Source organism: Nannospalax galili, unplaced genomic scaffold, assembly GCF_000622305.1.
Source record: "Nannospalax galili isolate Female #2095 unplaced genomic scaffold, S.galili_v1.0 scaffold983, whole genome shotgun sequence".
Taxonomy (NCBI): domain Eukaryota; kingdom Metazoa; phylum Chordata; class Mammalia; order Rodentia; family Spalacidae; genus Nannospalax; species Nannospalax galili.
In genome coordinates, this window is record NW_008350255.1 from 143,224 (window position 1) to 160,425 (window position 17,202).

The following is a 17,202-nucleotide window of genomic DNA, read 5'->3' on the forward strand; positions in this document are numbered from 1 at the left end:
CAGAAAAGAAAGACAAGGAGAAGTTTTCAGACACAGGAGCAGCATGTGTAGAGTGGTGTACACAGGGGCTGGGGACAGGGACAGACAGAAGGCTGGGGTGACATCCTTAAAGCCAGGAATGATGTGAGATTGACGGAAGAGCTAAAAAGGAGGCCTGCAGTACCTCATATAAGACCTTGTTGCTTCACAGGCGAAGAAACTGAAGTCCCGAGCCATTGGCAATTTGATTTTTGTTTGTTTGTTTTAATTTTTAATTTTAATTTTATGTGTATGCGTGTATTGCCTGCATGTAGGTAAGTGCACCCGTGTCGTGCAATGCCCGCGGAGGACAAAAGAGGCTGTCGGATCCCCTGGAACTGGAGTTACGGACAGTTGTTAGCTGCCATGTGGGTGCTGGGATTTGAACCTGGGTCTTCTTCGAGAACAACCAGTGTTCTTAACCACTGAGCCATCTCTCCAGCACCTGCCATTGGCGATTTTTAAGGTGGTAGAACTGGAGTTAAACTGTGGTAGGTAGAATAACAGCCCTGCCTAAAATCTTCCATGTCCTGACACCAGAATCTGTGACTGTATGAGGTTGAGTGGCAGAAGGGGAATTAAGGGAGGAAATGGAATTACATTGTCTGTCTGCTGACCTTAGCATAGGAGGCCCAGCCTAGGTGACTGAGATGTGGTGGGCCCAGTGAGAGTCTAAGGATCCTTGAACATGGCAAAGGGAAGAGGAGGAGGTTTCAACAATACCAGGATGAGCAGGACTCAGCCTGCAGCTGTTGGCTTCAAAGATGGAGGAAGAAAGACAAGACCCAGGCAACATGCGTGTGGCCTTCAGAAGGAGGGGTGATCACAGAGACAGAGTCTCACCAGAAATGCCAGAAAGGATCACAGCCCTGTGCCACCATGACTTTCACACCGTGAGAACCATTTCAGACTTCTAAGCTAGAGAATTTTAGGGTAAATTCATGGCACTTTGTGCCACTCTTTGTGGCAATCCATGAAAACGGCAAAGGGACATTTGTTCACGAGCCATGCTCTGCTGATCCCAGGACTCCCATTCTTACCCTGTTGCTATATGTCTTAACTACTATATAAGCTAAACCAGGAGCTAATACAAAGTAAAACTGAATACTTTGTATAATTCTAAATTTCTTCAAACTTCATTCCAAATCATCTAACAAAGGGCATGTATATTTTCACATGTGCCTTTTAACATGGTGAATTTTGAAAGGATGTGGTCATGGCCTTTGACATCAGAGGAGGAGCCCAGCGGTGAGTCTGGTTGATGTTGATAGAAAGATAACGTTGAGGCAAGTTGCCTTTGAACAACTAGCTCTCTGAAGAGCAACTGCCTCCTGTTGCATTCCTAAGCTGTTTCTCTCCTCTGGCTGTGCTAAGGGGTGATGCCCAAGACGCATCACTTTTTAAGAACTGAATCATGAACAACTTCATCCTCCTGGAAGAACAGCTGATCAAGAAATCCCAACAGAAGAGAAGGACTTCTCCCTCGAATTTTAAAGTCCGCTTCTTTGTTTTAACGAAAGCTAGCCTGGCTTACTTTGAGGATCGCCATGGGGTATGTGAGCACTTCCTTTCATCTCTGTTTAGTTTTTGTACTTGGGCTGTTCTGACTCTAAAAGACATACATGGAATAAACTAGAACACTTGGAACACAAGCAAGCTGACTTTAGCAACCACAAGGTACAGCCTTAGCAGTCAGAGCAAATGTCGAGGGAACCAAGAGTCGGATGTCAACTCTAAAATCTGTGGGTTTACCATTCATCAGCTTTCTTCTCCATAAAGTTAGGTTTAATTTTTAAGTTACAATAATATTTTATGTGGCAACTATTGTGACCAGACAGAAATTGAATTCATATGAAGTATATGATGTTTAGGGACCTTAGGAAAGGCAAATATTAGTGACTGTTCAGTAGGACTTAAGGGACAATCTAGCCCAATTTCCCCATTTTACAAAAGAAATGGTTCTTATAATGGGAAGGGGGTGCTTTGCAACACTGTCATGACTTGAACTCTACTTGTCTCAATGGTCATCACATATCTGAAGTCTTAGATCATACTCCCAGGCATGTAGTAGTTTGAAAGTTGCAAGGCGCTTGGCAACCCTCTTTGTCCAGCAGAAAACACCTCAGGAGACCAGGGGTATGGAGCACCAAGTGTCTTCAAACAAACCAGGGTTCCTCCCTAGAGTATAGTTGCTCAGCTAGAGTATCTAAAGACATTCCCATATTGTTCAACAGTAGTGGTAAAAGAAAAGTGAATACATGTCAATGTAGTTTGGCAGAAAATGCCCTGGATAGGAGTCAAGAGAGCCCTCTGCTTCCCACTGAGTGAGTGAGCCTGGGCAAATGCCCTTCTTCATCAGATTCTTTTTCTTTATAAAATTAAAGAGACTAGAAATCACCCCCAAGTTCCCTTCCTTCCTTGAGAATCCTTTGTTTGAAGACAGTGGCTCTTGGTTAGTCCTTGTTGGCTATTTTTCAAACTGTGTTTGATATTTTGTCGTATCATTGTATTATTTTTACATCATTAGAGAGCAGGACAGAGATGAGCAATTAGGTTTTACTGAAAGGGACGTGATATTCAGAGCTCAGTGGTCACTGAGACAGAGGTAGTCCTGTTCCTTGTTGGGGTCTGACTAGAAGATGGAGGTGAGGGGTATCCGAGGAAAGCCAGGATTTGAACCTGGAGCAAGCCACCTGGTTGTGTAGGTAAAATAATGTTGCCTCTACTTTAACAGTGAAGAGAATTGCTTGTCTTTTGCAGTTTCTCACTAATAATTTACTGGTTGATCTGAAAATATATGGAATTACTTTTGTGTAAGACCCCATTGGTAGGTGGTCACAAGCTAAGTTTTGAACCTGAGGGAGTCATCATATCACCCTAATAAATCTCATACCATCAAAATCTATTTTTTGTGTGTGAATAGAACATGTGAGTTTCATGTTTCATAATGAAACATAGTTATGCACCTTTAGGTATTTTTTTCTCGAAGCACATTTTACACTTTTTGTGAGTTTGTTTTCCTGACACAATGTAGTGCCATCTTATTTGCTTAGCAGTGGTCATGCCTGTTTGTGAGCTGTTTGGTAGTAAATTCAGTACATTTTTCACAAATTATCACACAGCAAATGGTCCTGATTCAGAACCTCTTTGAATATAACTAATAACTAGTATGTAGACAATGTTATTTTTTAATTTTTTTTCTTGAGACAGTGTCTGACTATATGCCCCAAGCTGTCCTGGAATTTGAAATCCTCCAACCTCAGCCTCGGGAGCACAGCAATTACAGGCAAGTACCACCACACCCAGCTTTACTTCGCGATAATCATGAAAAAATTCTAGGACAAGCTGGGCATGGTGATGCATGCTTGTAATCCCAGCACGAGGGAGACTGAGGCAGGAGGATCACTATAAGTTCAAAGACAGCCTGGACTACAAAGCAAGACTCTCAAAAAAATTTTTTTTCCTAAAGAAAAATTCCATAGCAAATAATTCCTTCTGTAGCCTTCACTATTGTATTTGCTGTTTACATGTACAAACATCAATTCTCTGTTTCCTAATACCAATGACTTACATTCATAAATCGCATATTTAAGCTTTTCTTTAAGCATTACAGAAATTTACTAGTCAGAAAGTTATCCAAGGTCTGAGGGCTAGAGAGATGGCTCAGAAGTTAAGAGCACTGGCTGCTCTTGCAGAGGACCCAGGTTCAAGTCCCAGAACCAGCACAGAGGCTAACAACCATCCATAATTCCAGTTCCAGGGGAATCTGACATTCTCTTCTGACATCCATGGGCATGAATGGCATGGGTGCGCTGACACACATGCAAGCAGTACACATAAAATAAAATAAAAATAATGAATAAAATATTTTTTTAAAAAGAAAGTTATCCAAGGTCACTGAGATGCCCTAACATTGCTTACAGACATCAGTGGACACAAAACTATGTTTCACTTACAAATAAATAAATTACCCTTGTGTGGAGAACCTTTTTGGTTTTTCAATAAAAGCTTCAGTCTTCCCATCTGCGAGGTGGATGTAATGGCAGCTCTCATTTCATAAGATGACAGAGACACAGATGATATATGTGAGTTGAGATATTTGAAATCATCATTTGACAGATGTTTTTAAAAAGTCATAGATATTGGCAACTTCATGTAGTTCAAGTTAAGACAGAACATACTGTCATCCAGTCAGAACCCAGTAAACATTAACCATTATTTGCGTCATGCGCCTATCTCTGAAGGAATGGGTAGGGCGGCCCGAGATATTCATCTTCAAGAGATAGGAAATGCTTCAGTGAAGGATCCTTGAAGCCAAGCAAAGAGCAGCACCCTCGACTCTTATCTTGTAGCTAAATGTGACTTTGTGGGGAGATACAGACCCCTCATGACTACACACGCCTATGTCACTTCTCTTAGGCTCACGGCTTCTTTTTCTCTTTCTTCATTTGTAAAATTAAAATCCCTTAAGGTTCTAATCTTCTTTCAGTTTGTTACACCATGTGAAAAATACTCAAGAACAAATTCTGTAATTTTGCAAACCAAGTGTTGAGTCTGACTGTGCATATCCATGCCCACCGAGTCACACTCGTGAATGAAACAAGCTTCTTTTGAACATGAATGTAATTTGGGGGGGTCCTATGCCCATCGCCTTGAACTGTGCTGTGCAAGTGGTTCTGGGGTCCAGGAATCTCCCTCATCCTACTGAAGCAGTGGGTCGGAAAAACTGGGAGCACTCACAGATGGCGATGTGCAAATACAAGGTTTCAAAGTCTTCCAGTGTCGGCCAGTTTGGGGGGAGGTGTTCTCCAGTGCCTGTGATTCCATAGCAGAGGAAGACAATGATAAGGGCCTGGTGGCATGTTAGTAAAATGTGGCACAGTGACTTGAATGGCAGAGGGGAGGGGAGTCTTGGTGGCCTCGTTCGTAGTGTTCGATGATTTTTCTGTTATAAATAATTCCCTCACGGGGTTGAGACTTAGCACAGCTGGGCGAGTGCTTGCCTAGCATGTATGAAGCCCTGGGTTCCATCCCTAGCCCCGCACAATTGCAGTCCCTGCACTCAGGAGGTGGAAGCAGGTGGATCAGAAGTTCAAGGTCATTCTCAGCTATGTGGTAAGTTTAAGGCTAGTCTAGGATATATGAGATTTCATTTCAAAAAAATAATTACCTTGTGACCATTTCATTTAACAGTGAGATTTCTGCTGGATCACAAATTCTTGGAAATTTAGCAGCCTGCTCTCACTGGCCAGTATAAGCCAAATCTAGCATACCACTGGTGGCTTCGGTACAAATGATCTCGGGATAAGTTGTTGCCAACTTGAACAATACATTCAACTGCACATGACTCATAGCAGAGCCTTTTCAGGGGGAACAAAAGGAAAAATTAGAGGGTCTTGGGCATGAGATGGAGGAAGCCGTGTAGACAGAGACAAGCATCACATATTGGGAAAACCAGTGTAGCCAGCAAGAGCTAGATTTCAATCCTGCCTCTGGCATGTTAGGTGTGGCGTCTCAGATACAACATTTCATCTCTTTAGGCCAATTTCCTACCTGTAAAACTCTGATCCCCCTGCCTCACAAGATGCTGAATACATCTTAGTAAAATCACGTTACAAGCTTCATGCTCATTGTGACATGTCAAGATGGTTATTACCCTCCAAGAACCAACTTGAGCTTTTGAGAAACCCTTGGCAGAACTGAGGAGGATTACTTTTTTTTTTAATTTGGTCTTTTTGAGACAAGGTCTTTAACCCCAGCTGACCTGGAACTCACTGTGTAGACCAGGCTGGCCCCAAACTCACAGAGATCTGCCTCCCAAGTGCTGGGACAAAAGGCATGCTCCACCATGCCCGGCTGGAGGATTCCTTATTTTAATAACTCTTTACACTCTAAGGGTCAAGCTTGCCAGGCTTCCCATGGGGTGAGAGCCATTAATGCGGGAAAGAAGGAACAGTTGGGATCACCACCCCAGCCAGTGTCCAGATGAGGGTCTCCTCTCCCTGAACCTAAGATGACCCTGCAGCAGAACCAGCTCTCCCAGCATGCAGTCTTCCTGAATGAAAGATGGCAGAAGGGGCAGGGAGCTGGTCCCCCTTTTTTCATATTTGGAAGCATTACATAGTATAGTAAAAAAACAGCTTCTGCTATCAGACTGATCTGGGTCAAAACTTAACATTTAAGCTATGTGACTTTGTGTAAACTGCATAGCACTGAGATCCTCTTAACTGCTAGCTCCAGTTTTGAATGAATGCTTTTTCCTTCCTTCCCTTCCTTTGCCTGTCCTTTCTTTCCCTTTCAGATGGGGTCTCATTTCTCCCAGGCTGGCCTGGGACTCAACACATGACCAGGATGACCTCAAACCTCTCATTCTCTTGCCTCTACCTCAGGGTGCTGGGATTATAGGCCTGAGCCTTCAGTCTCAGTTTTTGAATGTTCATTTTTTATTTTGTTTCTTTTGAATGAAATATGGAGGTCACCATTTTTCTAATAATAAAATAGTAACTAACTTTTACTGAGCACTTATGTGTCAGCATGTTAATGCGGATTGTTATGAACAAACATCATCCTATAAGTAGGAAGTATTATTCCTCCCGTTTTACTTATTATTTATTTATTTATTTATTTGTTTATTTTTGGTCTTTTTTGAGACAGGGTCTCCCTGTAACCCCAGCTGGCCTAGAACTTGCTATGTAGACCAGGCTGGCCTTAAACTCACAGAGATCCACCTGCCTCTGCCTCCTGAGTGCTGGGATCAAAGGCGTGCGCCACCACACCCAACATTCCTCCCATTTATAAATCAGGAAAGAAGATGAAGAGAGTTTAAATAACTCACCCAAGGTCCCTTATCTCTGCAGAGCCCACACAGTTCCTTGATTAGTGCTCTTTAACACCGCATAGCGGTTGTTATGCATTGGGTTATTACAAAATGCAATGTGTTCTTACTCTGTAAATGGTTCTGAAGATCACCACCCCATGTCCCTTCATGGCTGTCACAGTGAAGTATGTTATGAGTTCTGTTCCTTCCATGAACATTCCAGGACAAATCTTAGCCTTCATTCACTTTAGGGAGTGCCACTGTGTGTCTCGACCACATGAATGCTTTTGCCTACTGATGTCCCTCTGGAATCTGCCCGTGTTCCCTCAGTTCTCTTTCCAGTGAAAGTCAGCAGGTCCCACCCGGGACTGCCAAACCTGTAATGGTCCCCTCACCCAATTCCTCCCTGCATTTGTCGCTCCAGACTCTGCACAGCAGCCCCAGTGAGCTCTCACATGGTGACGGTGATCAGTTCACATGGTCTGTGTCATAAGCTAACGTGTTTCTTTAGTGCTATTCCACTGCCCCGAGGACAGACACTGGGATCTATCACACACATCCCTCTTTCACCTAACTCTCTGGACTCCAATAATACGACACTGTTCAACCTCAAATGTCTCTTGCTTAGAGAAGTCTTCTTTGAATTCTCTGGATCATAGCCTCCTGTTATGTTCTCCATAGCAACATGCACTCTTTCTTCAGGATACATGTCAGTGTTGTAACTACCCATTTACTAATGTGACTTTCCAGTAGACTCCAGCTTTATGAGGACAGGCATCCATCCTGCTGCACATGGTACTTTCAGTATCCGCAACAGTGCCTGGCTCATAAGTCACTGTTTTTCTTGTGGAAGGAATAAAAGGAGAAAGGGAGAAAAGGAGGGAGAGACAAATGAATTAGATCAAGATCCAGATTGGGGTTAGAATATCACAAAGGATCCCAACTAGAAAAAGGCTCAATGTTCAAAGAGTGCAGTGCAAGGCACAGGGTGTAGAACCTCAAAAGGAAAGGCCACACACACACACACACACACACACACACACACACACACACCACCCCTGTGTGAGACTAAGCAAACAAGATACCCTGGAGGGAGGGAACAGGCATGGCCTTGAACAAGAAGGAGAATTTCAGACGGTTGGAATTTTCAACAGGGTCAGAGAAGCATCCATAAGAACAGAACCATCACCTCAGCTCCCAACTGTGTGAGAACCAAACGATTCCGTTCTGTTCTCTAGCACCTCTGCCTTCCTTCTGAACCTTCAGCACATCAGGTTCGAGTCCCCTGCAGGATCCTTGCACGGGGCCAGGACTAGGGTGAGACACTTGAAATGTGCGCTTTGGATACGCTTTCCCAAGCAAGTGTAGACTCCATACTAGCTGTCCCCACTGTTTGGAGCATCCCCAACAGTTGCAGGGCTGATTGTTTCTTGCTTCCCACCTCTTCAGATACTTTTACTTTTCAGTTTTTAAAAAAACCTCACAGATTCTTCAGTCTTTCATATCTGTACCTACTCAGTGTATGTATGAATGTATTTGCCTATGTGTTGCCTGTCTACATCAGTGGGCAGGCCAGTTCCATGAGCTTACTCTACCACCATCACTGCATGTCAAACATACAGTGAGCATACAATATGTCAGTAAGTAGGTGGTCAGTCAGTGTCTGTTGAATGACATATTGAATTCAAATTGAATTTATAAAAGCATCTGGGAACTGAAAATATGAGTCCTCTTTGGCAGGTAAAGAATAAGAGTATTCCAAGCCAGGCATTTTGCAGCCCCCAACATACACAGGTCCATGTTGGCCTCGGTGGAGTTGCGTTATGAACTGATTTTTGCCTGCATGAGGGGATGCTGATGTTTTATGAGGAGAACTTTCCTTGTGGAGGCAAATGCCCCACATTGAAATTAGGTCTGATTCCTGCTGCTCAAAGACTGTTACATCCTTTCATTAGTTCCTGCAGTGAAAATCAGCCTCAGAGACAAACTCACAAGGTGAGAACTTAGTTTAGACTCTAGACACTTTCATATCAGACTCACACATTGAGTCCATGGGAAGCTATTTTTAAGCTCTCCAAAATTTTCATGGGTCACCTGCTAGATCTTAATTTCCTTAACTCATAAAAATTCCCATTCATCAGTGAGTAATTAAGCTTCCTGAAAAAGTAGGCCTTCCAGGATATAATTATCATCCAGAGGCAACTTTGGGATTGCCTCATGAGACACAGGGGTCTCATGAAAAGTGATCCAGAGGAGGGAACTAGCTCTGAAATGCTTTCCTATGCATATAAGGTTCCCTTTTAGATCACATCTGCCCAGTTCCTTGAAATTCAATAAAACGTTTTGCTGTTTTAGTAGAATAAGAGCTTGCCGCAAGGTATTATGTCACCACCTAATTCCCATTAATCTAAAGTTACTTATAAGCTGTTATTTACAAGGGTATATATTCATTTAAAAAAGGACTCATTTACAGTATGCTTTAGATGATACTAGCTTCGAATAACATTCCCAATAAATTTATAAAACAGTGAACAATATCTTCTATGGACATTTTATAAGTGCATTTTATATCACAATACAATTTCTTCTCTTAAAAAAGGGACTGATATGCAGAATATAAAAGGAACTTAAAGCCTCAATTATCAATAAAATAATTCAATTTAAAATGCTTAAAGGATACAAATAGATCCTTTTTGAAAGAATAAATCCAATGGATGACAAATTTCAATTTCATTAGCCATCAGGGAAATGCAAATCAAAACTTTAGTAAAATATGATTACACCCCAGAATGATTGTCATCAAAGAGACAAAAGATGGCAAATGCTGGCAAAGAGGTGCTAAAAGAGGATTCCCATGCATTGATAGTGGGGACGTAAACTGGTGCATCTGCTACAGAGAAAAGTATGAAGGGTCCTCAGGAAACTAAAAGAAGAGATGGCTCGGTTAGCAATGTACTTCCTGGTGAGCATGAGGACCTGAGTTTGATCCCAGCACCATGTACAGCAGTGCATGCCTGTAATCTCAGCACTGGGGAAGTGAAGATGCAAGGATCCTGGGGCGTGCTGGCTAGACAGTCCGGCTGAATCCGTGAGCTCTGGGCCAAGGAGAAACTCTGTCTCAAAAACTAAAGTGTTGCTTGATTGAGGATAACACCCAACATCAACCTCTGGCCACACATGCGTGCACACACACATACATACACACACACACACACACACACACACACACACACACACACCCCACAGGGTTGTGGGGGGAGCTGAAAGAGATGTGTCATGAGATCCAGCTTTCCATGTTAAGGAATATATCCCAGAGTAAAGTGATACCAGCGTATGACAGAGACACTTGTTTACCTATGTTTATTGCTGCAGAACTTACAACAGCTGAGGTATTAAATCAGCCTAGATGCTCATCAGTGGATGAAGAAAGTGTGGTATGTACACGCCATGTAATATTTCTGTCAGAAAGGAGAGTGCAGCAAGATGGATGGAATTGGAGGGGCTATGTAAGTTAAATAAGTTGGACGTGGAAGGATAAAGTCCACGTTTTCAGACATGTGGATTGATTTTTGTACAATATCAGTCAAAATGTGTAATAGTTACTACTAAAGCCTTTCTAAAAAGGGATTGGGGAAGGCAGAGAGTGGGAGTTAGATAAAAGGTACCGGAACAGTGAGAGGACTACAGTTCTGTTATGTTTCTACAGTTCTGTTTTATGAATAACTAGCAGACAGGAGGTTGAAGGCGCCAAACAAAGCGATAGAAAAGACATGGAAACATGATTACTCTGATTTTATCAGAAGCCGTAAATATGTACAATTATTGCATGTTAATCAGAACGTTTTCAACATCTGGGCGAGTGAGATGGCTCAGAGGGTAAAGGCACTTGTTGCCACGCCTGATGACCTGAGTTCAATCCCCAGGAAGATCTACTTGGTGGAAGGAGAAAAGCAATTCCCACAGGTTGTCTTCTGACTTCCACATGTGCACTGTGGCACATGCACCCACACAGACACACACAGATACACACACACAGAATAAATTAATATAATTTAAATTTTTTCAATGCTTAAGGAGATGGAAAGTAATGCTAACTTCATCCATTTGATCATTACATGCTGTATACATGTACCGATTTGTCTTAATTTGTACAGTTTGTACCAATTTGTACATTTGTACTCCCATAAACTTGTACAATTAAGATCATAATCTAAGAAATAAAAATACATTTTTTTGAGAGAGGGGCTCCCTGTAGGCCCAGCTGGCCTGCAATTCACTATGTAAACCAGGCTGGCCTCCATCTCATAAAGATCCACCTGCCCTTGCCTCCAGAGTGCTGGAATTAAAGGTTAAAAGGCATGTGTCACTACACCCGGCTAAAAATACATTTTTAAGTCATATAAATCACACCTCCGTATTACAAAAATTCAAACAGTGCTTTGCCGTCAAAAAGCTATATAATTTAAAAAAAAAACGCTGCATGAGGAAATATTTGTTTTGTTAAACATTTCTTTTAAAAATACTATGCTAATTCTTTGAAAGTTGGCATACAAAGTTCCAATATGCAAGGTATACTGGTCATACCCACCTCTACCTCCCTCCATCCTTACTCCATCTCCCTTCCAGCTTCGTGTCCTCGTTTTTTTGTTGTTGTTAAAGATTTCTTAAATGCCAACTGTGTTCCAACCAGTGATGTGGGTGTGAGGAATGCCATGTGAGTCATAGGGATGGGATTCTGCCCTAAGCAGGTAAAGGAGACAGACCTTGCTGAGGTATGCAGCAGTACAGGACTGACCCGGACTGGCAGGTTCTATGGCAGATGTAAGCAGCCCTGGGGATGAGCTGGAAGGAAGGCTGATTAGAGAGGGAGTCTGTGTCTGGGCCAAAGTTTGAATGATGGACAAGCTAGTCAAGTGAAGAAATCTGGAAAGGTGTTCTGATCATCCAGAACTGCAAGTGCAAAGACCTCAAGGCAAATAAAAGCTTGGCCTGTGTGAGGAGAGAGCCTTGAGCATAGTTCAAAAGAGGGTTGCTGTTTGAAGGGGCAGAAACCAGGCTATGTGAGCCGTGGTGGGCTGTTGCCAGGAGTTTGACTGTATTCCAACAGCAAGAAGCTACCAAATGGTTGAAGGGTGCACATGACACCATCTGTTTAATATTTATAGAAGTGGTTGTTTGAACCATTGTGGGGGCAGCAGATTATATAAAAAGTGGGCATGAAAGCCAGGAAGCCAGGTCTAGGCTCTGGGTCTAACATACAGCATCTCATTCCATGAGTTATTCTCCAGTATTTCATGTTTTAACTCTCTGTGGCTCGTGCCTTTTTTATGGTTTGTCCAGAATCAAGTTTAGATGGAAATTGGCCTGTTTTATAATCTACATCAGGACCAGGTATCCTCTAGCGACGAAGATAGTAAATAAATTAGAATTAGTTTAAATCAATGTTGACTGTCCCACAAGAGAACAGCAAAACTTCAGATCCATATACTGCTAAAATAGCTAATAAAACAACTAGACTCAAAATATTCTGCATTATTTTGTTTTTAATTTTTGAATGCAAGGCATGGGACACACACCTTTAACCCCAGCACTCAGGAGGCAGAGACAGGCAGAGATTGAGGCCAGCCTGGCCTTCATATTGAATTAAGGCTACCCTGTGGCTAAGGGAGACCCTATCTCAAATATACATACATAAATACACACATACATACATACATACATACATACATATATACATATGGATGCTTTTAAGTTAATCATGTGTTTATTATAATTTCCATTAGGAATGATTATTTTAAAATTCATAATGATGAACTTCAAACTTTCCTTTATAAGTCTGCATATGTGTGGGGGGGGGTGTGTGAATGAGTTTAAGGAATGCTGTCAAGTATCTAGTCCCATTTGATGGAATGAAAGAAAGCTAAAAATTTAAGGGCAGATTGGCAAGTGAAGTCTTGCACACTGAATTGTGGACTAACACTGGTATCACCTGTGGTTCATGGCTGTCTGTGTTAAGTAGTTCAGAGGAAAGTTTTAAAGCCTCTACAGGACATTTAGAGACAGAGGTAGAGAGCCCAGGACACTTAGAAATGTAAGGACAGAGCAGGGAAGATGGGAAGAAAGATGCCTGAGTCCCCAGGGCACAGTGAATAGCATGTGGCTCCAAATCTCTCTCAAAGGCAGTTCTAATAAAAGAAAAGAGACTGGCGGGGAGGGGGGGGAGGGGAGGGGAGGGGAGGAGAAGAGAGAAAAAGGAAAGAAAAGAACTATGTTCTCACTTCAGCCACACATGAAGTTGGAGTAGGTGCAGAGAAGGTAAATGTGGAATCATGTACCTGGAAACAGCATAGTTTTTATCCATTAATATATTGCATATTGAAAAAAGTTAAGTACTTTTGGAACCTAAACATAAAAAGGTCCACTCCTCTTCTGACCTCCGTGGCATTGCATGACACGGGTGCACTCACATACATGCAGGCAATACACTCATACACATAAAATAAAAATAATAAGATATTTTTAAAACAATAAAAAGGTCCACTCCAAAGCTCAGGGACATTGGGCCAGGACCATTCCCATTGCGTTTTTGTCTGTGTTTCAGATTCATCTAATTGGATCATGAAACAGAATTAACTGGGGTTGCAGTGGACCCTGGCCCTCCTCTAGGCCTGTTGGCCCTCATATCTATCCGTCTGTTAGTGGGCATTCTCACTCATCTTCATCCCTACACAGAAATGGGAGTGGAAGTGATCTTGTTCTAGGCCATGTTAAAAAATCCTGAATATAGGGCTGGGCGTGCTGGCGCAGGCCTTTAATCCCAGCACTAGGGAGGCAGAGGCAGAGGCAGGCGGATCTCTGTGAGTTCAAGGCCAGCCTGGTCTACACAGTGAGTTCCAGGACAGCTGGGGCTACAAGGAGACCTTGTCTCAAAAAGACCAAAAAAAAAAAAAGAAAAGAAAAGAAAAAAATCCTAAATACGTAATATATCCACATAATTTTTTTTATTTTTTTTATTTTATGTGTATGCATTTTGGCATACCTGTATATAAGTGTACAGGTGTTGTGCAGTGTCCGTGGAGGATCCCCTGCTGTAGTTATAGACAACAGTCCAGATGGTTGTTAGCTGCATGTGGGTGCTAGGAACCAAACGGGTCCTCTGCAAGAACAACCAGTGCTGCTCTTAACCACTGAGCCATCTCTCCAGCCCTCATGATTTTTAGTTAATTAATTTTAAATTTTTTTCAAAGTTGCTCAGTTTCCCGTCCTTGGCCCTAGCTACACCGCTTCTCTGACCTGAAATCCACCAATACGAGCCAGTGAATAACGGTACTTGCTGCCAGAACTGGTGACCTGAGTCCAATCCCTGGGGCCCATATGGTGAAGGGAGGGAACTGACTCACAAAAGTTGTCCTCTGAAACCTCTACCTACACACAGGCCGTGGTGTGTGGGTGCCCTCACACACGCACACACATACACACAAAATAAATATATGTAAAAAAATAGATAGAAGCAACCCATATAAATCAATTTACAAACTTTTCCATGATGCTTTATTCATGTACTTGTAAACATAAATAGATAAACCTCAATTTTTGTATGACAGTGGCATAGTTGTGATACACCTTTTTATCTCCATTTGTTAACAAACCAGTTTTGGAGATGAATTCATAGCAGCTATAGAAAGCCTTTTCATTTTTTATGAATGAATGCTCTTTCATTGTGTGCATAAAACATTTCCATTATACATTCAGCATACTTCCAAGTGTTTTGTTATTACAAGTAACAAGGAATAAATAACTTTGCAAGGTATGTTCCGTTTCATGAGTACAATGGTGATTGTTTATCAAAGGCAATTTTGCCTTCCTGGGGACATTTGGCACTGTCCGGAGACCTGGAGAGGCGGTTGCTGCTTTCATTCAGTGTGTAAAAGCCTGGCCAAAAGCTCAATTGTACTGAGGCTGAAAAGCCCTGGTATGTAGAAAACACACCCACAGTTGGAACTGCTGAGTCAAAGAATGTTTATAGCTGCTGTTGACTATGACCAAATCACTCTCCACAAAACTTGCACCAGCTCGCTTTCCCCACGTGTGAGAAGTTTGTTCTCAAAACCTCAGTACAGCATTATCTGACGCTTTGATCTTTGCTAGTCTGAGAGGTTTAAAAATACCTAAGTGTACTTTATTTGCATTTCTGTTGTCATAGTAACTTCAAGCATCTTTTCATATGTTTTTTAAAGGTGAAGAGTAACTTTTACATTGCTTTTGCCCATTGTTCGATAAGGCTGGTCCTACTTTGCAGCACTTGGCCTTTTAAAAAGCTAAACTCTTGATGCAAGCTAGAATTGACTTACCTTTGCAGTCTCAGAAGATTTTTATTCACCTGCAGCTTGTGTTCTGAATTATTTACATTGAGATTTCTGTCATAGGGCCCACAAAACATACTCTCTACTGCAACACTTGTTCTTATTGCTGTTCCTCAGTCAGTCAGTTAACAAATACCCATCAAACATTGCTTCTATAAAGAAGTTATTTCCTAAAATGCAATGGAGTTGTTCACTATATACTTTAGCTACTTTAGGGCTCAAAAGGAAAATACAATAATATGTTTTCCAAACTCATTAAATCTCTCCCATGTTCTGTCATGGAAAAAGGGGAGCCTTCTAAAGAGAATTCACAGAGCAGAGCTGCCAAGAGATGCGGTGTGCGGGGCCTGGGAAAGATGAAGGGCTTCTAAAGAGAGTTCACAGAGCAGAGATGCCAAGAGCTGCGGGTGAGCTGCAGTACGCAGGGCCTGGGAGGCCAACTCCATGCTGCCACGTGGCACTTGTTCTTCTTTTTTATTTATTTGCTTTTCTTGAGACTAGATCTTGCTGTGGAACCTAGGATGGCCTGGAATTGGTGATCCTCCTGCCTCAGCCACCCAAATGCTGAGCTTATAGGTGTGCACAAACATACTCAGCAATGTCTAGTACTTGTAAACAAATCTCAACTAACAATTTTTAAAAATTATATGGAATCTGTGTGTCTACATGTAGGTGTGTATATAAGTTCAGGTGCCTATAGAGGCCAAAGGCATTGGATTCCCCTTGAACTGGAGTTACAGGCAGCTATGAGCCACCTGACTTGGGTGCTGGGAAGCACTCCATCCTCTGGAAGAGCAGTAAGTGCTCTTAACAGCTGAGCCATCTCTCCAGCACTGAACTCACAATTTTCCCATTCTCAGATCATATTCTTTATCTAATATGAATTAGTCTTAGAAATTATTACTGAATAATTGCTTAACTTACAAGATACCTGTGTCCATGCAAAAGCTCACCGAATTTCTTGAACTAAATGTTCATGAAGGAAATGGCTCCCCCTTAAGAACATGAGAGGAGCCGCCATGAACTTGACCCTCCAAGGGTACAGAAGAGCAGGTGGCACGTGCTGCCTGACTGCTGTTTCCTGCTAATGGGGTTACGAGGTCAGAGGGGCGGAGCTACACCATTTCATATGTGATGTGCACCCCTTATGTCTTCTCCCCCAACCATCTGCCAACGTTCTATGGCAATGTGGTGTTTTTAATAGTTCTGACTGGTTTAAAGCACTATTTTCAGTTTTGTGTCTTTCATCTTTACTCACGCTATTAAAACAATCTGCCAACTATCATGGAACTATATCAGTGTATTAATTTTGCTATGGAATTCTGCTGTATTGACACCTATTGAAAACCAGCATTAGCAACTTGAGATAATTTTTCTTCTGTATTACTTTTTTGGATATTGCCTGTACTAATGTATACTTTTTGTCTTTTTTTAAAAAAAGGAAATGAATCAGCTATTGCTTTAAATCAGCCTTTTACATTTAACATATGTTCTTGTTTCTATATATAGATCAACTCTCTTATTCGTGTCTGCAGGATATACCCTACAGTCACAGAATGGATGAGGCACGGTTAATGTAACCATTTGTCTATTGGTGGGTGTTTAAGTTTCTCTCGTTTTTCTCAGTGTAATAAATACTGCCGTTAGGAACATCTTTTTTCCTCATACCTTTATACACGTTTGAGCAATTGTTTCCATGGGCTACACCCTATATGAGAAATGTATTTATTTTAGTTAATTTTTTATACAATAAAAGGAATATATGCTTGTGGTAAAGTGTTCAAACAGCACAGGAAGATATATAGTGAAAAGAAAAGCCCTTTTTGACCCTTCCAAACCCTAGCTCCATCCCACTGGTTTCTGTTTTAATATTTCTTATGAAAAAAAGTGTTCATAATTTGAGTAGAAGATCTTAAATTACCTCTGAAAGCTAAATGAGAGGATAGTTCCAGTTCTGTTCTTTTTCTCCCCAACCCCCCCTTTTTTTTCCTTTTTGCAAAATTC

At 41.8% G+C, this 17,202-nt stretch overlaps 1 protein-coding gene across 1 annotated transcript in view; it reads left to right on the forward strand.

Annotated features, from left to right (window-relative positions):
- The first annotated feature begins 1,432 nt into the window (after nucleotides 1-1,432).
- The window catches only part of Itk (IL2 inducible T cell kinase), a 70,869-nt gene continuing 55,099 nt past the window's right edge, over nucleotides 1,433-17,202 (forward strand). The window contains exon 1 of the mRNA XM_008847382.3: nucleotides 1,433-1,570. Within this exon, the coding sequence (XP_008845604.1) occupies nucleotides 1,433-1,570 (138 nt within the window). The remainder of the gene's footprint in view (nucleotides 1,571-17,202) is intronic.